We start from the raw sequence: 20,905 nt of genomic DNA on the forward strand, positions 1-20,905 counted from the left end.
ATAAAAGAGACAGGACAAAGGCTGGAAGTCCAGCCTTTCTCCTGTGCGCCTCTCTTCTTGTGCTCGCGTCGTAACGTGCTGGAACCCTCGTTTTGTCATCATGTATCAACTGGTCCAGAAAACGACACTGCTAAACTGTGTTTTTTAAACTCGCAGTTCTTCGCTCCCCGGTGAAACATTCCAACTTCCCGCTAAAATATTGCGAGTTTGTTTTCACGTCTACCGTCGCGATAAAGCAAACGGGTGGTAGTGGTAGGGTGGTAGTTTCCTTGACACGGCCGTTAACGCCAGCAGCAGGCTGCTAGCAGGGCTAGTAGTACTTTACGTTTGTGCACTAGCTTGTTTGCAGACCCAGCGTTCACAGTCGGTAAGCGCCTGTGTGTTACCTAACCTCACCGTTTTTGTGAGACGCGTAATCGATAGCGCTGTTTTCGTGCTTCACTTCGTTAGTCATGGTGCTTGTTTTGACACCCCTTGCGTGTGTCGGTGATCTTGACGGAAATGTCGCTTTCTAGGTGTTGTCACTACAATTTATTGTCGCTAACCGGTAGCCGACCGTTTAAATACTGCTCTAGAAGGCTTTCTGTGACAGCCAGTTATTTTAAGACGTTTTTAAAGCGGAAGCCCCAATGTTTACCCGACCGCATCAGGGCGATCAGGGTCCGTAATGTAGTAATGGCGTTTCCTTGATCGCTAGTCCCGAAGCGCAGCCGTGCCGTGAACAGTGTATATCGACGCAGTAAGTAATCGCACAGAATATCGTCCAAGCGGCATTGTCGTATGTGACACGAAATGAGCGTACTTCGTGCGACGGTTGCACCACGTTTCGCAATGGGATGCATTGTTTGTGAATCACCAAGCCGAAATTGCTGCGATGTGGCGCGGTGACGACCTTGCATTATTCGTGTCTGCGCTTTCTTTTCCTCCAGTCTGACGTGTGTGTTCTTCGAGTCTCCAAGCCTGCGTGTTTAAAGACGTGCCCTCATTCTTTTTTCTTTTTTGTCACTGCGTGCGCTAGTGCAATGACGGCCCTCACGTCCTCTCATCCGGAGCACCTGACGATGCCGGCTGGTTCGGACGGCAGCGACGACCTCATGTCGGACTTCGAGGTGCTCTCAGCGAACGACGAGAGCATCGCGTTTGGACCTGTCGCTTCCAATGGGCCCCTCGAGAATCTACATCTGTCGCTGCCCCACGGTGACGGCACTTCGCTGTCCAGCGCGAGCGATGACCTCACTCACCAAGAGGCGGAAGAACGCATTGCCAAAGTGCTTGAGGAGAACGCCAACCTAAAAGGTGAGATCCGTGTTGTCTCAAGAGATATGACTTGTTAAATCATCACCTACGTATCATCCTACCAGCTTTCACGCCCAACTTCTATTGTAACGTTGTGACCTGTTTCATCACCTCAAAGCGTACGTGTGTTTTCCATCTCTTCTTTTGTTTGCCTATATTCACATTTACTCATTATATTCATTTCCTCCGTTATGCTTTACCGATTCATTGAAATACTTAGTAAATTCTTGTTCATTTCTGATCGCACGTGATGTCTGTATTCTCGCAGTTCACTTAGGAAAGGGCTTTATTGACACAAGTGCAAGAAACATTCGCTAATACTCGAGGTAGAGATCAGGGAGCCAATCTTGCCAAATACGTTTTTCTCTTCTCCAGCAAGTGCTTGCATGTTCGAGCGGGCATGTCGTTGACTTTGTTGTCGCCGGGATATGGGACAGTTCAATATTATACTTTTGTGTAATTAAAAACAAACAGTCCCTCTACAATTTTTAGCTGTGTGACCTCTTTCAGTGTATGTATACATATATATACTCATTGAAGAAGTATAAACTGAAACCGGTGGACAAAGTTCTATATCGTTTCACGGTCATTTTTTATGTGGAACAGCCAGTGACAGTGCTGGCGTAGAGTCCTGAGAATCCCCTGTACTGTGAAACGAAACATTATGTCAGTCGTACAGAAGATCAATGCCAAATATTCGTGCGGTGCAAAGATCATGAAACCGAAGCTTTATCTTACTTTGATCATGTTGTGAGGGCTACCAGTTTGATGGAGTGAAAACTAATGCCGGCCAAAGTAGAAAGTGATAGAGAATAAGGTCGCCTATCCACGAAAGTAGGTAGTATTCATCAGGCCTCTGGGAAATGTCTAGGTGAGCTTAAAGGGACCCTGAAAAGGTTTTTTGAAGTTTTGTCAGCGTTTAGGCATTGTCAAATCATTCGCACCACAAGTTAAGCGACGCACCGTGTACGAAGGCCGCTACAGACAATTATATCTGTACCCTCCTTCTCACCACTGCCTTGCCTCCTCGACTCATGAAAAATGCTGACATCGCAGGCCATCGCAGCGCTATCATGAGCGCACTCGATGGTCTGAGCTTCGCCCAGTCATGGCCTCCGATATTGCACGCCGACAGGCTGCGCGCAATCTCAGAGGTCATGGCCCATTGCACCCGGCAGCACGCCGTCTGGCAACAGAGACGAAGCTCGCAGAGTGGTTGATATCTGCTCCGACAGGTGCCGCCACACTACCAGCTGATCTTATTTTATTCTCCTGTACAGCGACAACCTGCAAAAGCATGCGGGCAAACAAAAAGAATTCGAGAAAGATCACCGATAAGCGTCAACTCGGGCAATGTGATTGTGTCTTGAGGGGTGAAGTTAAAGCCGCAGACAAGTGGATCATGTCGTTGATCATATAGCAAGAGCACAACGCTCATTGCAGTGACGAGCTGAAGCGATTCTGCTCGCCAGATGCCTCAGAAACATTACATGATGTCGCAGCTTTACAAATCACCAATTGCTAGATATGTCGTACACAACACAGCTAGGGCAATTCATTTTGTCCAAGAAAAGAAACCTCGAGATAAACACTGTCGCTCAGCTCACATCAACACGGAGCACGTTGTAACACAGGCAGACGACGCTCACTGCCCACAGGAGGTTCAGTGGCGTAGACTGGACATATCCAATCAGATCAGTCGCTGGGTGCTACATGTATTTAAACAATTGTAAGTGTAAAAGGCGCGAGAAGTTAAAACTCGTTCCGCTGAGCCGCTGCGATGTCTCGCGATTCACATGTTTAAAGTCTTGTAATAAATCACACAGTTGATGCAGAGAGCTTAGATCGGTCTTCAAATGATTCTTGGGACTTGCTCTACCGGCTCAGTGCGTTTATACAAAATCATCAAAACTGTTTAAGGGTCCCTTTAAAGAACTTGTACGAAGTCGCTCTCACTTGTGTTCATTATTGTTGTCACTGAATAGTTGGCACCTTACAACCGTGACGTGAAAATGCATTGCTGCCCTTTAATATATTGAGTTTTAATAGGTGCATTTAATAACAAGGCTGCTCGAAATTGATCAAGTTTGTAAGGCTCTTGAGCACTTACTGAAGTGGTTGTTTTTTACCACATTCGCTTTGTATACTTCGTAGCAGTAGTATGTTTCTGCATGTTTTTATGCATGTATATGTATGTAGCTTGAAACTTACTGACTATGGTAGTGCTAGACTACACTTCAGAACATTGTCGATTGCTTCAAGAGTGGGAGAAGCATGTAGCTTGCTCTTGCCACTCGTAGCTACTTGTTTCATGCGGATTAATCCAACATGTTTGCAGCTAACAAAACTGAAATTTTGTTTATGCAGGGAACATGTCGCTTGTGCTATTGAATGTCGTCGTCAGTATGTTAAAGGGCCCCTAAACCACCCAAAGGACGAAATTTAGGTGTGGTGTTGTAGTTGTGCACGAGCCTACAACGAACACATAGCCGTGAGAATTTTTCGAAATGGTGCCGTAATAGCGGGGTTACATGCGTTTGATGATCGAAATACGGCTATCACTCATTTCACTCTTTCCTTTGCTACCTTCCATTCGCCGGCTGGTCTCCTCCCAAAGCCGCTTTGGCCTCCTCACCGGGTGCCTGTCCCAATCTCATGTGACACACATCATCCCCGACGCGCTCTATGAAACCGCGTCCACTTCCGGTTACCGCAACTCCGTCAACTGCGTGCTTCTCGGCTAACCACTGTTGTTGCTGTGGCTCCTACAAATAGTACCGGTATGGACCCTCTGTTGTTGGCACGCCTTCAAAGGATGGCCAACATGATGGACCCGCATGGTGTCACGCTGTGCCAGAGCACCTCCGCTCGAGCGCGGGCAGCTGCTTGCAGACTAACCGGAAGTCTTAGGTTCTTGTTCGACCAATCGCAGCATTGATTGTCAATAACATCACAGATGCAACATGTTGACGTCGCACGTGTCACCGGGGAAGCCGGAAAGGCCCATAGAGGAGAAGGCATTGTTTCTTAGAATTTGTGGTGCACCCATGGCTTGTAGTGCTGCCACATGTAGCATCGTCAATTGTGACTGCGTTCTGAACACGACGTGCGTGTTTACTTGAAATGTTTGAAAAAAATATTAGGGGTGGTTTAGGGGCCCGTTAACATACATCGCTTCCAGCTAGCGTTAATGGCATTTTCTTCAGTTTAGGTATCGAAAGTGGCATTTACATGAGGCTTCCCTTTGTATTTTAAGCGTGAAGTTTTGCTCAGGGACTCATCTGTGTATATCTACACTGTCTGAAACTAGGTTTCTTGTGCGGTTAGTAATTTTGTTGGAGTCTACACTGACTTGCCCTCTTCTTTATGACCTTGCAGAAAAAGTGGCTCGTAGCACAGCCAAGATCCAGCAGCAGTATGACACTTTTGTGGCATGGCAAGAGCAGTTCACCAAGGCACAGGACAAACTCAAAGCAGAGCTGGCAGACACCTCTCGCAAGCTGGAGGAGAAGTGCTGCTTGGAAGTAGAACTGAGGGATCTGGTGGAGAAGCTGCAAAAGGCTTGCACCCTGGTAGGTACCACAAAGTTATATGGGACCCTGAACACACAATCAGTTCAAATTATTTTTTGAGGACTCGTTTGTTGTTTAAGGGACACTGAAAGGAAATATTAAGTTGCACTAGATTGAAAGATGAGGCTAGTGTAATAACCACTTCACCATTCCTGGCAAGAACAGAGCATTTGTAAGCAAGGAAACAACGAAATTGAGAAATCTGAGTGGAGCCCTCTGTCATGCTTTGTGGGTACCTCAATAAATGACGTCAGATCATCTATCTTGATTACTGAACGGCATATGGATGAAAAGTAAAATGAGTTAAATTTCAACAGTAAATAAATGCACAGTAAGCCAGAGTTTCTGCTATATATTATGTCTGTGGAGCTCTCAGACACCTGCTGATTCACAGAAATCGGCAGCCAAAGTGGTGACGTCGAGTACTTCGTTTTGTGGGGGCTATTCATGATGAGCAGCGGCACCGGGGACTTTCGGTGGCTGTTTTCGATAAAAAAAATTCGTTATTGGTGCACAAAAAGTGCTGGTATGCTCCAGTGCAGGTAAACAATCAATTTAACCAAACATAATAGTTCCCTTTAGTGTCCCTTTAATATCCTCGTCATAGGTTCCTTGTTAGTAGAGAAAGTGATGGTCGAGGTCACTTTTTAGTTTTGCACCGAAACGTCAGCACTTCACTTTCAATGTGATGTCGGGAATTTTAAGGTGTCTGTTTTCTTTCTTGGTTTAATTTTTCACAATTTGGCCACCTTTGCTCGAATAATATTTCTTTGAACTTTCTATGCTATGGCTATGACATGCATCCTCTTGTTATTATGGCAAGAAAGAGGGTGTGGTTATCGCAAGGTTCTGGCGAGCTGGCAATAACAACGGATGCATGTGCGCCACTTTCAGTTCATGTGCCGGCTTTTTGATATTTTTTCAATGAACTTTTGTTCCAAACTTATGAACACAAATGGCAGGATCGATCATATTTTTGGAGCTGGCTGGTGATAATTCTGCTGGTTGTGTTAGTGCACGATTTAACACGCCAGACATTCAGTACTATATTTTTGCTTTTGCTGTGCTATTGGAGGTGAGGAGGACGGAAATGAAAAGACAAAGCTTGGAGCTTTCGAAAGACGCAAATGTGGTGGCGCTCAGTGGAAAGAAGGAAGCGAGGCGTCTCCATGAACACCACTGCATTTGCACAATTCCACGCTCCTGTCTCGCCATTCCTGCTGATGAAACTATATTTTTCTCTCAAGGTCTGGTGAATGCGCTGTTTACTCACGAGTAAAACCCTGGCACAATCGTCATCTTGATAAGCATGATGTAGTTGTGCGATACTCTTTTTCCAGTAATAGAAAGCCACCATTACATGGTCAGTGGCACAGATATTATGCTAAGGTTCTTTCTTTTTCTTGGCGGAACATAGGGGTATGGATCACTGTTGTACAGAAAGGCGTTCCAAGGAATGACATTTTAGGAACTAGTTTCTTTTGAGATGGACGGAGGAACACCAGTGTTCCATTAAGGATCGGTGGACCTGTAATGGTAACTCATTGCGTTTACGGAGCAACGGCATTCCTTCTGTAAACATTTCATGGCATTGAAAAGATGTACAGACGTTCGCAGCATGTCGTGCTGAGTGGGACAAATGGGCGGCTGCGTGATGTAAAAAAAGCTACTGCTTGCTTGCATGTGGCTACGTTCCATCCTGGTTTCCACTTCAAGGTGTCTGCTGGGGGCGCAGGAAAGCGTGCGGCGCAGAAACCAACCATGTGCATTTGGGTTAACTGATTGGATAGCTGAACAGTGGAGCAGTTTAAGGGATCGCCCTGTGGCTGTCCAATGTTGTCGCTTTGGCGTCATGTAGGTCCCATGTTTGATGCACATAAGCTGAGCAGACTGCACATTCAGAACGCCAGCACGCGCGTGCCCGTGAATGCCAGTGTCGCCGAAGGGCTAATTCATCTGTCCAAGCCGGCAAAGCAACAATGTAACACCAGCGTTGGAAGTCAGACACAGATCTACGGAAAAGAGAAGCGGAGGTGAAATGCCAGCACCGGGAGTTGTACACACCATGCTCAGAGCAGCAAACAGTAGATAGGAGACCATAGAACAGAAAATAGATAATTGCAAAGCAAACCACATAATCACACGAAAAAAACAGGAAAGAGTGGATAAACTAAAGAAAAGAACGGAAAAGACAAGATAAACACAAGGGGAACACAGGCGAATCGATGCTCCGCAGTTCGTACAGCTTTAATTTGCGGTTGAACTAGCTTTAACTTCTTTTTTTTTTCTGTCTGAGCCAGTCTGGACACCAACTAAGGGCCCTTCTGGTGTCTGGACACACTGTGGAGAGCATTTACTTGACATTCGAGAATAATCTAACCCCTTTGCAAGACTGCTACCAAGAAAGGGCAGGCATTCTTTTTTTTACCTAGCTCACATTTTTTGTTTGGCCAGCTGGAAAGTCGCTTTTGTGTTTTTTGTTTCTTTGTTGTTAGTCGCATATTTGGGCGGCCCTACTATGTGTCGGCATAGGGAAAATGGGGTAGGGCCATTGAGCACCCGAACTACAGCAGAGGAGGCACATGCGTGTGGTTCCACGAAGTCTTCGATCGCCAGAGACAGCAGAGTGAATCTGCCAGGAACTGACACAACACTCGCGGCCGTAGAAAGTGGATGGAACACCTACGTGCTAACCATCCCCTGCGGTGGCCTGCAGCTGCATGTGAATGGGCTTCCTAACAGGCCCCAACGTACACACAGCGAGGTAACACTTTCGTTGGACTTCTTGGCTGGTAGCAGCTAAAGCCCCTCCATGCGTTTTCCGCCAGCTTGGTTAAGTAGCGCCAACTCGTCCTCCCCCTCTCCTTTTACACCGGCTTCCCGACTAGCGGAAGTCGAAGTGCCGACATGATGTTTCTGCTGCTTTTCCGGTTGATGTCCCCGCCCCATGTCCGCCCATGCCCTCGCGACGCAGAAACACCGAGCAAAAACTCTCTTTTTGGCAGGCAGTTTACGACGAACCTCAAAACAACAACACTTGCGAAATGGAGAATGAAATATTTGCTTTCTCGCGTGTGCACATGCGTGCGCAGAAACAAGATGGAAGCAAAAGCGGAAGGAAGTGGCTCAAGAACTTCCTTCTGGAAGCTCCGGAACCGGAAGTGGGCGTCGTCGTCGAAACAATAGATGGCGGTACTTAAAAAAATTACAGCATATCCACGGGTGAATGACGAAGAGCTTGGGCGAAGCTCCTGCAGCAATCATGGTCTCGGGATCGGCTTCTCGTTGAGCCCGTTTCGCAGCGGCGTCCTTGGCGCGCACCGTCTCGGGATGCGCCTGGCCCAGGCGAGCGCCCGCCGCTGCGCATCGTTCATGCTCCACCAACGATCCGACACGTACGGCGACAATCCAGGAGAATGAGAGAGGTGCTCGCTCCCCGCGCAGCAGCCAATCGGAGAGCAGCGGCACTTCTAGCGCCATCTAGTGTCGATTCACACAAGCGCCATATTGCACACAATTCTATTAGACCAACGCCATCTAGGAAATGAGACGAGAAATGGCGACAACGCCACAGATTGTGTACAGCGCCATCTAGAATATCGTCCCTGAACTGCAGTTTGTATGTACTTCTATGAGACAGTGCCATCTGCCATTTACGCCGGGTAGAGAGACTGCCGTTTACGCCGGACAACGGAGACGTGACAAGGTTAGACTAAGAGGAGCTACGCCCCTAAAAAGCGGCAGCAGACGTGATGGAGCGGCTTTAGTAGCAGCTTGCCGCATGCAGCGTACACATCCGCCGTTTCTGTTCACTTGCTCGCCAACTGCGTTGCTCAGGCCCAGTTCCTGGCAGTATTTTCCTCGACGCATGGTCGCCAGCAGCTGTAGGCAAGCCTTGGCCTTTCGACACGCTGTTGTGTGTATGGCGGGTAAGAGGCCCGCAACGCAGTGGACGCGGACGCCGTAGTGGCACCTGCCCGGTGCCTTTGACGGTTGCATTTGGGCAGGCACTCCTTCAACATTTGAGTTATCTCGGTAGATTTCGACCAGTTCAATTCGGCAGCTGCTGCACTGGAAATGTCTCTGTCATGCAATAAAAGGTATGCGCATACATTCAGCGCTACATCCTTGTTGTGCTCGCTAAGCCTGCCCTCGCTCCTACAACCTTTATTGACTTTGCTCTTATTTGCATACAACAGGGCAGTACCCTCCAGCACTTCAATGGAACGGCTCCCCAGCATTGACAATGAAATATTGAAGAGAAAATGGGTTCATCTGTCGGACACCAGTATCGAGATGCAACTTTCCCAAACATGAAACTTTACTAAGTTGCAAAATACCTATCCTGGGCATTATTTTCCATTCATGCTGCAATATTCAGTCAGTACTTGTTAAATGTCTATGTATTGTTCCTTTTGATGCAATTTCTTGAGCAAGAAATGCAATTATATTGGTGCACACGAGGGAATTTTCATTTGAACATCTGAAATGCAGTATCCCGACTGTGAATTTGAAGACTGACGTGAAGAGTGCCACATGCGTTGCACTTGTAATCGGTGAGCAGCAGTGTTGCAGTTATACCTGTGTCACATGGCCGTTTGGAAGGCCTTCCAACCAATAGTCAATTGACTCAATGGTCAAGCATGAGCTGCTGCATAGGACAGTTCGAAAGCGTCGAGTCAATAGTCTATCGAGTCAACGGAGCACCCCACAACTCTATCGAAACTTCGATGGCCGTTGAGCAACGGAAGCAGAAACAGCACGAATGTGCCCTCTCGTTCAAAGTGTGCTCGTCCTCACGAATAGAAAAAAGAAATCTAACCGGTACGTTTTAAAAGCAGTATGTGTATATATGAGCGTTATGAATTATTTGAAGAAGTATTTTCGCCTCTTGAAGTGTGCGAACTGCAGATACTCTCGACAACAATGACATGCATGCTGTCTTGCCGTGTCTTGCCTGCTGCAGTGTCGCTGCTCGACTACTTAAACTCAAAATATGTATTCGTAACTATTATTAAACAGTTTATTAACGTGTTTAAATAAAACAACAGACATATTTGTGCATTTAAAGAAATTTATATTACTTAACTGTCGATGACATAATTACGAAAATAAAGATCCGCAGCACCCCACAATTTTTTGCGGGAAACACCTGAACCACTCAACGGCCATTCAAAACTGGCATGTAGCAGCGTGACACCTCTACCGAGTTGATAGAGTTATGGCGTTTCGATTGCCATTGACTAAATGGCCTTTCAAAATTGCCCGTGTGACACAGCTATTAGACATGTTTGAGGTATGTCCGGTGCTCTCTAAAGTATTCGTCTAGGAGTGTTTGTTATCTTCATATAACCTGCTGCGGCGATGTTCAAATTTGTATAGTATACGTAGTTTGATATGAGCTTTAAATTGCTCTTTATTTCAACTGAGGTTTAGTTTGACACATTATTTTAATTTTTAAAAAAGCAGATGTAACGTTAATGTAACGACACATCCCAATGTTGTGAGTGTAACGGGAACTTGTTTCAAAATTGGGAAGGAACGAGGTTTCGTTCCCGTTTTAGAGAAACATGTGCAACACGGGCGTGGATTGTGTGCAGGAGCAGGTTATATGCGTGAAAATGCTGTACTGTTTCATAATTTGTTTGTGTTCTCGTAGTTAGCCTGCATTGCTGCTGTTTGTCAGTTATCACTCCATCAGCTTAGCTGGTCTTGGAGTTCTCTGTGTAGTGCGAGCAGAAATTTGCTCCAAGAAAGACTTGCACTTCTCTGAAGCTTGCCTTTTGATTCTCCAAGGCTGCTCCGAAACAGCTTTGTTCATACTCCCTGAGCTGCTCCGAAATGCTCAAGCCCACATCAACCCCCCCCCCTTCCCGCTGTATTTTTTGTTTGTAGGAATCGCACGCACACTAAAATAAGACTTCTTTCTCTTTTTTTTTTTCATTGTGAAAATTGGGTGTGCATTAGACTTTAAGTACGGCAGCACCTGTTTGCCTATAGTCTGCAGCACGTGCATGTAGACGGATGCCACAAACAAGTAGTTGCTGCTTTTGCCTTTGTTGCCCTCTTTTGTTGAAGGAAGTGTTGGTCTTTTGACATGCAGCATGCATCGGAACGCCAAGCTATGTCCCTGGCGACCGTAAAGTGGGGTCGTAAAAGTGGCAATGGTGTTGCTGCTGAAGGACAATCTATCCCATCAGACGTGAGGAACCATTTTTATTCCTTAATTGTGTGCCTGCCTTATGATTGCTTTCTTTGTAGTCTTGATACTCTGTTAGATGTTGGAAAGTAAGCGACATACAAGGTTGTATTTTCAACTCTTTTAACTCTCTCTCTCTCTCTCTCTCTCTCTCTCTCTCTCTTGTTTTTTGTTTTTTTTTTTCTGGGGTTGGGAGTGTCTTGACTGGGGCTAGCTGAAACTTGACACTGTTTCTGTTTTCATTTAAGCCTCTGTATTCTTCGAATTCCTTAAGTGGGGCAGGTACACGGTCTGTGGAAATATTTGCTGTATTTCAAATTCTGTTGACTGAAATAGACTTGTTCAGTTTAACATGTTCGTTTCAAATGTACAACACTTTCTCGAAGGCCAACTAGAGCAGAAGATAGACGAAGCTGCCTTCCTATTGTTTCCGGAAACAGTAGGAGGAATGCAGCTCATCAGAAGGTGAACATTATTGCATAGCTAGATACTATAATATCCTATACGAGGTATTCAAGAGATGTCATCCGTAAGGGGCACTAGCGCAATAGTTGCCATACTCGTGTTCGCGAGCGCAGTTGTCATCGTTGGACTACAACCAAAGTTCTCGGCAGCGCATGTTGTTTTGATATTTTTTTCTTTGAAAAGGGCGTGGGAGGGGGGTGAGGTGCAGCGCCACCAAACATCAGACTGTCTTATGGTGCATCGCTGAACGACCACGGCTGTGGCAGCGCACTCGCTGACTCCGCCTGGCAGGAGGAGCTGAGTGAATACCTACTATAAGTACAGTGCTAGAAAGATTTTCCAAGGCAAATCATAATTAGTCATTCTGCAGATGATCAATATTCAGTGTTCATACCAGGCTACCATAAAGAAAACAGATCAAATTTTAAAAATATATGTGCAGAATACTAACATTCTACTCTCTGCACTTTGGGATCACGAGTGTGCGAATATCAAATTTTCAACTTCGAAGCAAATTCGAATAATGAAAACCAAGTACGAATCGAATAGAATGTTTTTCGAATGTATTCTCGTATGAATAGTACATCTACTTACTTTTGCAAAGAAAAAATATTATTTTTTCTTCAACCAGACATGAAAACGTAAGTTTGTTATACAGCAAATAATATATCGAAAATTTATGCATTCTATGAACCCTATTGCTTGACAACTGAAACTACAGTAGACTCCTGTTAAGACGAACTGGAAGGGACCGTGCTCATCTGTTTGTCTTATGAGAAGTGCCTCCAAAAATAGACATTCTAACATGCCAAGTGCATCCAAATATGTTACTTGAAAATACTGAATGGTGTAGACTTAGAATGGGGGCAAAAAGACAAAAAAAAGCATTTAATTTGGCTCAGCTTGATAAAAACTATGCCTTCAAGTAAGAGTATTTACACGAATCTTGCGAGCACCTGATTTCACGGGTGCAAAAATAAAAATTCTCGTGAAGATATTGCTACCACATTTTAATGATAAAACTAGCACGCTCCTATGTTGACGATTACAAAAAAAAAAAAATAGAGAGAGAGGGAGAAACAAGCACAATTTTCCTTCAAGGAATGTAAAATGTATTGTCTTGGCAGTTCCTTTTCTTCTACGAACCTGTTTTGCTGGCTCTAAGATCACTTCTGGATACGCCTCGGTCGCACGCTGTTGCCTTGTCAAAGTCTGAGTTGCTTAAGAAAGTGTGCAAGGTTTTCTTCGAGGCCCGAATATTTTTTCATTTTCGGCCTGTAGTTACTTTTCCCGATCGACGTGCGGCTGAAGATATCCCATTGCACTACTCACGCTCACAAGCTTCGCACTCACGAAAAAGACACGATGCAGCTATATTCATGTGCAAAATAGCCTTCCCTTGTTGTGCGCTTCCATAATCAAAATGGCTCACCACAATTCGCACTTCACTGGTAACAGATACAACGTGCACAGGTCCTACACGTACCAATGCGAATTGACCACAGAATGTGCTCGGCTGCCATTGTGTGATGGCGATGACAGTGCACCTGACCCATCTGATGGGAGTGCTAGCGTTGCAAACGTGGTTTCGGTTTTGTACTCCATTCTAATGCATAGACAATTTTTGTTTCCGTTGTCGCTTTCGTTTTTTTTTTTTTCCACTGCCCTTTCCTTTGCTCCTTGCGTTTGCCCCTCTGACCACAGCGGACGCTCGTGTGTTCTCCTTTGTACTCCAGCTGGGAAAACCAAGAACTGAAAAGGAGGGAGGGGGGAGGATACCAAAGGACGCAATGGCTTGGGGGGGTCCCAGTTGTAAATCCCCCTACTCTTTTTGTTGCGTTCTTTGTTGATAAAGCCTGCACTTCCCCCACCCACAGGCTGGGGGTGAGGGGATACCATCCACAGGCCTTTTTTTTTTTTTCGTTTATCTCGCGCTCGGCGTCACGATTTCCTTTGCTTCTTTGCTCCAGGATGCACTTTTTCTCTTTTTTTTTTTCGCTTTTTTGCTTTTCCTCGGTCACCTGAATGCCCCACCAAGACTGCAGTGTTTGTTTCGCTGAATCGCCAGCATTGTCGGTCACTGCGAAAGTTCGTCTAAACGGTAGAGTACAGTTAGGCGGTCCGTCTTAAACGAAATTTTTTTTGCATTGAGTCTATGGGAAACCAAACAAACGGTCCCGTGTTTGGCATAAGAGAGAATTCATCTTAACAGAGTTCGTCTTAACGGGAGTTTACTGTAATTTGACTATTTGTGCATCCACTTTTCTGAAAATTGACACAGGTATGCAATTCTTTGTGCTGGTTTCAATATTTTTAACAGTCAAATCTTGATACAACAAATCTCAAGGGACGGCTAAAAAATTGTTGCAGTGAAAACATTAAAAAATTCGCACTAGAATAGTAAATGCAACCAAAGGAGCCACATACCTTTGCTGAGTATACACTCAAACCTCAATATAACGAACACAGATATAACAAACTATCGGTTATAACGAAATAACTGAAGAATAGTCTCGTCATAGCTACAGTGTTACAAATAAACGTTTATAATGAAGTTTCAGATATAACGAAGTTATTTTCGTGGCAGATGTCACTTTGTTATAATGAGGTTTGAGTGTACATCCACGATCACATTATTTTGTGATGAGCACGAAAAAAATGAAGTATTATGGAAGGAGTGCACGTTTATTTGAAGAAGACTAATCTTTGCTTGATGGGTGCAGCTCAATTACTGCAAGATGATTTCTCCAAAGTATGCATCCTTCTTATGCGCTTCGGAATGTCGGCATTAGGTGCAGATTCTTCGCGTTGGTTAGCGCGCTTTTCAGCCTCATCTTCACTCTCGTCCTGGCCGCTGTTTCCTTGACAACAAATGGTGTTGATCTCATAGGTTGCCAGTTCAGCCAACTTGCATACTTCATCATCGCACCGGTCTGATTGCGTGTAGTGTTCAAGTGGTATTGAACCTGGTACCTCTGGTACCAGATTCAGAAATTTACACCTCGGGTAATTGCCGCCGCGTTCCTTTCGTGCTGCTGCCGGAGCTCATCACAAACGTGCAAACACCAAGATAAAGGCAAGCAAAACGGCCGTGTAACAAGCATGTAGATATAGCTGGATAAGGATAACAAGTACAGGCGATGGCGATAGGGCTGTGGCACATTTCATTAATTTATTTATTTAAGTGAATTATTTGTTTATTTAAAATATTTCTATGTGTTATGTAAATAAGCTGCTTATTTCTCTATGCGCCAGCCCGATTCTGTTTAGTACGGAGATTGGCACTGCTTACACTACCGCAAGTAAGTTTATAAGTTAGCAATTTGTTATTTTAAAGTGTTGAGATACAAGGCCGATAAATTCGATACGTTATCCTGAAACATTTCGTATTCTGAAATTCGTAGTAGTGAAATATTTTTACGTTATGCCAATGGACATTTGGCAGGGGATTTTTGAAATATTCATTAATCTGAACAAATCATTAATCTGAGGTTTGCTATAAGGGGATTTCACTGTATGAAGTTTTGCAGTGTTTGAATAATTCGAATAGCAAAAGTGTAGTGCCTTGTGAACTGAATCTAATATTTGAAGTTTCGAATATTCGTTCACCCTTAGTTGTACAGTTTGGGCTTTATGTTAAGGGGGGACGCGGCTTTCGTACCGCGAAAAATGGCCAAAAAATCGATTTTTTGAAAATGATATTTTCAGATTCTATAACTCTTTCTTTATCTGATTACGAAATATCAACACTGAAAACCACGTACAAGTGCTCAAAAAAATTTTTGTAGCAGCTAAGGTGGGGAAGACTTTCGCGGAAATCGCGAAAAAATCGAGTTTTTCGAGCCCCGATATCTCGACAACAGCGCAGCCGAGCACCGCCACTTTGGCCTTATTGGAAAAAGCATTCCTTCGTCTTCAAATCTGCCGCTTCAGCCGTTTCCTCCATACAGAAGGAAGCGCACAAAACGCGAATGATTCAAGGCCGTTCCGAGGCTACCGGTTGGCCACGCCCGCCACATGACCCTGTCGGCGTCGCCATTGGTCTCCTTCGCGGTGCGTCTTCTGCTATCGCGCCTTGCGTGTGCCTGACGCACCCGTGTCCCTGTGTCACATGTTAGGCGTAGTTATATTTTCATCGTTTCTTTTCATGGCGACTGCGCATTTCAAGCCAAACATGTGCTATCGCCCGGCACAGGCCACGCCAGAGTGCACGGGAACGTTTGCGGCTGTTTTGGAATCGTGTGATAACATTGCGCGCGTGATTCGAATCGTGTGGTTCATTCTGGAAGCTAGCGCGTACCTGCAATGGCTCTGGAATATTCGATCGTGCAGGTATAAAAGCCGACGTGGCTCGCCGAAGACCAGTGTGCACTGTGAGTGTCGATTCTTTTTTCTTGGCACAAGTTCACCGAATAAAGAGTGATCTTTATTGGCCTGAGTTCTGCGTTTTTCACAGTCAAAACTATATGACGGTGTGTGTTTGCGCAGCATAGTTTCTCAAGCTAATTTCACCCGTGAAATGCCCGTGACACTCGTTTGACGATCGGCTCGGCGTGCCCGTCGCTGCGTAAGGAGCGTATAGTTTCCGAAGCGTGTTGCAAAGCTGATACGCGCCTCTTGGTATCATCTCGCCGTGATCGCCAGTACTTGCGGAACGTAGTTTCGAAAGCTGATTTTCATTGTGAAACACGCTTCTGGACTAATCGCAGTGATTCCACTCCTGCGCCAACTGCGCCAAAGTGCGCCAAATTGTATTTACTGCGCCATCCTGATAATATCGTCGAAAACTGCGCCAAAGTCTCGGGTTTGGGGGCGTCTATCACCGGCAATCGCACGGCCAGCGCGTCAGGACATGTGCAGCTTGATCTTGGGGCTGCCAAAGTCACAACCATAGGGAACCCAAGCTCAAGTTTGCGGCGCGATGACAGCGCCGCGCCAGCCGCGCCGTGGCTCTGTCGGAAAGCTCTGGAACGTGGCGTGGCCGACTCAGCCCCTTTCACGGTAGCGGTAGCGCACGTGTGCACGCGTTCTTCTCTCGGTGCGGGTAACTGAGAGGCCGTCAGCTGGGTACGTTGGACCGAGAGGCTTGCTGTGCGAAGCTGCGCACTTCCACGATGGCAGAAGCGACCCCGCGGAAGCGCGAGCGTGGTCCGAAGTATTGCGCTTTAGTGGCCAGCCACAACAGTGCAGACAAGGCACACGATTCACGTGTTAAACTGTATCGGATCCCGGGCGTGTCGCACGAGAAATAAAGGCGGCAAGCGTGGATAGCTGACAGCGCTGTCTCGCCTTCTATTTTGGCTGTCTGAGTTCATCGCTTTCGTTCGTTCTGACTACCTGAATCGGTAAGTAACGGGGCGCATGCACGCAGCGACTACAGTAATGATTACTCGCTGTCTTCTCGCATTGTTAAAATTCAGTTACGGTTGTAGGTGAAGCAACTCTGTGTTTTGATTCCCCGTGCTCGTGAGACCTACCTGTCGTTGTTGAACGTTCACATTCGCGTTATACCGTTAGCGTTGCGCGGTTGGTTAAATTCAACTGAACTCCGCACATTGTCAGAAGTTCGGCGCCTACATTTCACGCGTCGGGAAGGCTGCTTTATCACGCCGGAACGGACGTTTGTGCATTTGCAGCAAGCTTTGACATCGTTCTGCAGGTTTGCTTTGGTTTTGTCACTTTATTAGGGTGATATATATTTAAGCCGCTAAATATAACTGGCACTTAATACATGCTTTGCAATTGCAACCTTGAAGTAACCACCTTCTGACTTTGTGCGATTTTCTAGCCGCGTTCGCGCAACAGGTTTTATACGCCTGTCAAGTCGATATCATAAAAAGAGACTGCAAGCATGACGCGAGAGCTGAAAAAACGAGGCGAGCAGTTCATCTTGCTTCACAGTGGTTGAAGCTCAGCTAGCTGCCTCGCGTCTTAATCGGCGGGTGATTCTCCAGCGGCACGGAGGACTTGACTCAAACCTTCTCAGGAAGCAGTGCCATGGCCGTATAATCTTTTTTTCGCACGCCGCAAACGTTTGTTCACGAAAGTACACGGCTGCTACTGTAAGCATGCCATATCAAAACAACAATCATATGATTCGTAGTCCACGCCGCAGAACATCGATAGCGTGTACGGCTTCATTTCGGAGTGCATGTGGACCATTATTCATCTTTAACATGACAGAATGAGACTTACCTCGAGGTATACGTCCTACACGTTGTAATCGCGACTTGGGAAATGCATTTCACTTTGAGTCGGGCGTGGTTGTCGTCGATCGTCTGCTCTTCACCGTTAACGTGATAGCCTTTCTCATTTTTGTCAAGTTCGCTTTTCGGAAGCGCCAGTCAAGCTTGAAGATCCTTTTGAAGCCGCACTGCACGCGGTACATTGTGAGACGCCGCAAGTGCACCGCGAGAGCTCTGCACGTGCACGGAAGCGAGCGGCAACGCGGTGGAGAGAAGGGAAAACGCTCGCTGATCACGCCCCAGTTTCTCTTTTTCTGCCAGAGATGGCGCTGCCTGTCAAGAGCAGCAGCGCCGCTAAGCGTTGCTTGGGAAGCCTATGGACCAAGAAATATTCCGCTGAATAAATTGCGCTCGCGCGTGCGTCCCGAATAAGGCACGATGCCATGCACGGTGCCAACGCAGCTTCTGTTCTGCAAGTCGGCTCGACAGCAAATTGCGCTCTCCGCAGAGGCTCGTGACGTCTAGGTCTCTCGGTAGTGAGAAAGTGCGACGGCGATTCATCGGCGGACGTCGTCTGTTCTAGAAACGCTGCTGATAGCTCGTTTCAAGCGTCGCACGGCACGTTAGGAAAGCAATGTTCAGTAATAACCGCATGAGTGCCGATAAAATGTCTGTCACTTTTGTTTCTGGACATCGCGGAATGAAATCTGGGATCGCTAGCAGTATATATATGGAACAATATCGAATTTTCCTTGCTTCGCGTTTATGGAAGAGCACGCAAACGGTGGAAACGCGTTCACACTTTTGCTCAGATATACTTTATCCATGGATCTTCATTCGGAAGAGCTTTTTTGTAATTGCTAGTACCAGCACATCCGAGTTTAATCACTCTGCGGCAAATACTCCCTAAAAGGCCCTGCCCTTTCGAGCTTACGTGCTAGTGTTCCAATTCGAATTTTTTGCTTGCTTTTTAAAAATGTCATCTCATTAATAAAAGCATATATCCTGGTCGGAGCAGCCGCAAATAGCAGCTGTCAGTAGCGGGCCCGTCGCTGACGGCCCGCAGTGAAGCGGCTACCCCATGTTACACGTCCGCCCCTCGCTTTCGGTGGTCAATAGCTGACGGGTAAAAAAACTCAGTTTCGCTTAAGGGCGAAGCAATGATTGCGATACCAACAAACTGTATTGTTAAACGAAGTAAGGCTAGTAGCTAACTCTTTTGGATTCGATCTCGCGTAACTCAACAAAACACTGGTTTAAGGGAATATGGCCGCTCCAGGAACCGAAGCGTTTTCTTGCTCTGAGCTCTCTAAACACGAAGTAAGCGTTGAGAGCACAGCAAGTTTACGAGCCGTCTCCTTATGCCTCGAGATGGTGCGCGCGCAAGCAACTGCGCCCTTCGAACGATGCGGTCCCCCCTCCCCCCGCTCCCCCCTGGCGTCCTTTCATCTTATCGAAGATTTTTGCGCAAACTTTACAAAAAAGTGACTGGGAACAGAGTAAGAGCACACAAACGGCACGCACATATGAGCGGCACATATTGCGCTCATATGTGCCGTTTGTGTGCTCTTACTCTGTTCCCAGTCACTTTTTTGTAAAGTTTGCGCAAAAATCTTCTATAATGTTTAACCAACTAGCCCACTGCAGGGCAAAGGCCTCTACCATGTTTCGCCAATCAACCCGATCCTGTGCTTTCTGCTGCCACGTTATACCTACAAACTTCTTCATGCTCCTTACGAAAGACAGGCGGGGGGCGTTTCCTCTCTGATGAGCAATCGACGGCAGGCCCGCACGCGGGAAGATGTTATCTCATGCGCTGTCCGTGCGACGGAGACAGACGGCTGGCTAGCTTAATCTCCGCTTCAGCCGCGTTCGTCGCCAGCGCTCGCGAGCTTTTACCCGCGGCTAGAATGCGCGTGGTGATGTTATTAATTTGGTCTTTATACAGAAAATTACGGCAATGGTGACGGCAAAAATCCGCGGAGAGCGTCCATATAATTGTTATCACAATAAACATTTAAAAAAAGTTGAGGAGCCATTTCATTCTGTGAAGTGGATGATAAGCGAAGCTGTTTTGCGCATGGCAAGGAGGTGACATGGTGGAGGACAGTTTGGTATGTAAGGCCAGGTTGTTAACGTTCAATACGCAATATTAATGTGAAAGCATCAGATGCGTTATCAAACACGAAAATTGACCGTCGGCGGCGTCATTCGATTGATGCAAGAAATAATCATGTGATGGCGTCATCATCACGTCATAGATCGCCAAAACTTGTGACGTCATCATGGCGTCATATATCGTGATGTCACGTGATGACGCCATCACGACATCGCCGCTTTACACTGCTTCCATAATCGGTGCGCCGATCATGGAGCTAGCGCAAAACCAGGTGAGGGGCAGATAGCTTGCAGAGAAGGAGGGGGAGGATCAACCTATCGATCGAGAAGAACCTGGCTTTCGCCTTGGAGTTTTCTTAGGGGAATGCATTAGGGACAGTGTGGCTCTTTGGCGTTGAGGCACTGCTGTACATCACGGCGTTTGGCTACAATGTCTGCTGATAACCACATAGATGTATTTAGAGTGTTATTTCATAAAGTGCAATTTTATTGATCTGGTATTCTGTTTATTTGCTAGTGTCGAAAATAATCGCCGAAGAGGTTAATTCAGAACACTCAACTGCATGAGCCCTTATTTTTTCATTAGCGAGTGAAGTATGGAGTTCTCCTGAGATGATTTTTTCCATGAGATTTGCAATGAATCGAAATATTTCTAGCCTTCATAAGAGCCCCATAGTAATATTCCGGTGCTTGAATGTTATTGCAATATGCTTCTGTAGTGCACTCCAGGATGTAAAATTCGCTGCTCCAGAGTGCTCCCAGATGCAAAATTATCCGCTCCAAAGTGCTCCAAGATGAAAATTTTGCTGCTCCAAAGTGCTCCAAAACGAAAATTTTGCTGCTCCAAAAATTGCTCCAAATCAGAAGTCCTCGGTAGCATCACTGTAATCGGCTCGCTGTCAGAGCGTACAAAGCAAAGTTTCGGACCCGTTTTGTGATGAAAACCTTGTAGTACGTAGCGGCTTGCTGTGCTCGTCAGTGCGTTCCGAGCGTAGTCCTACAAGTTCACTAGTGATCATGGGTCAGCGACCGCTGAAGTATAAGACTGCACACGCTTATAGGACTCGTAA

General features: G+C 46.2%; 1 protein-coding gene across 1 annotated transcript; it reads left to right on the forward strand.

Moving 5' to 3' along the window:
- The first annotated feature begins 263 nt into the window (after nt 1–263).
- LOC119388402 (uncharacterized) lies at nt 264–11,135 on the forward strand. Its single transcript, XM_037656108.2, has 5 exons — nt 264–367; nt 1,019–1,296; nt 4,675–4,868; nt 10,972–11,070; nt 11,130–11,135. The coding sequence occupies exons 2-5, from the start codon at nt 1,023–1,025 to the stop codon at nt 11,133–11,135; spliced, it is 573 nt and encodes a 190-aa protein (XP_037512036.1). The 5' UTR covers nt 264–367; nt 1,019–1,022.
- Nucleotides 11,136–20,905: the final 9,770 nt, after the last annotated feature.

Source organism: Rhipicephalus sanguineus, chromosome 3 (genome assembly GCF_013339695.2).
Source record: "Rhipicephalus sanguineus isolate Rsan-2018 chromosome 3, BIME_Rsan_1.4, whole genome shotgun sequence".
In the NCBI taxonomy this organism is placed as follows: domain Eukaryota; kingdom Metazoa; phylum Arthropoda; class Arachnida; order Ixodida; family Ixodidae; genus Rhipicephalus; species Rhipicephalus sanguineus.

Excerpts from the sequence above, each read along its gene's own strand:
- LOC119388402 (XM_037656108.2), top strand. The coding sequence starts at position 1,023 with ATGACGGCCCTCACGTCCTCTCATCCGGAGCACCTGACGATGCCGGCT. Across the intron at positions 1,297-4,674 it reads GGAGAACGCCAACCTAAAAG|AAAAAGTGGCTCGTAGCACA; the intron begins GTGAGATCCGTG and ends ATGACCTTGCAG. Across the intron at positions 4,869-10,971 it reads TGCAAAAGGCTTGCACCCTG|CATGCATCGGAACGCCAAGC; the intron begins GTAGGTACCACA and ends TTTGACATGCAG.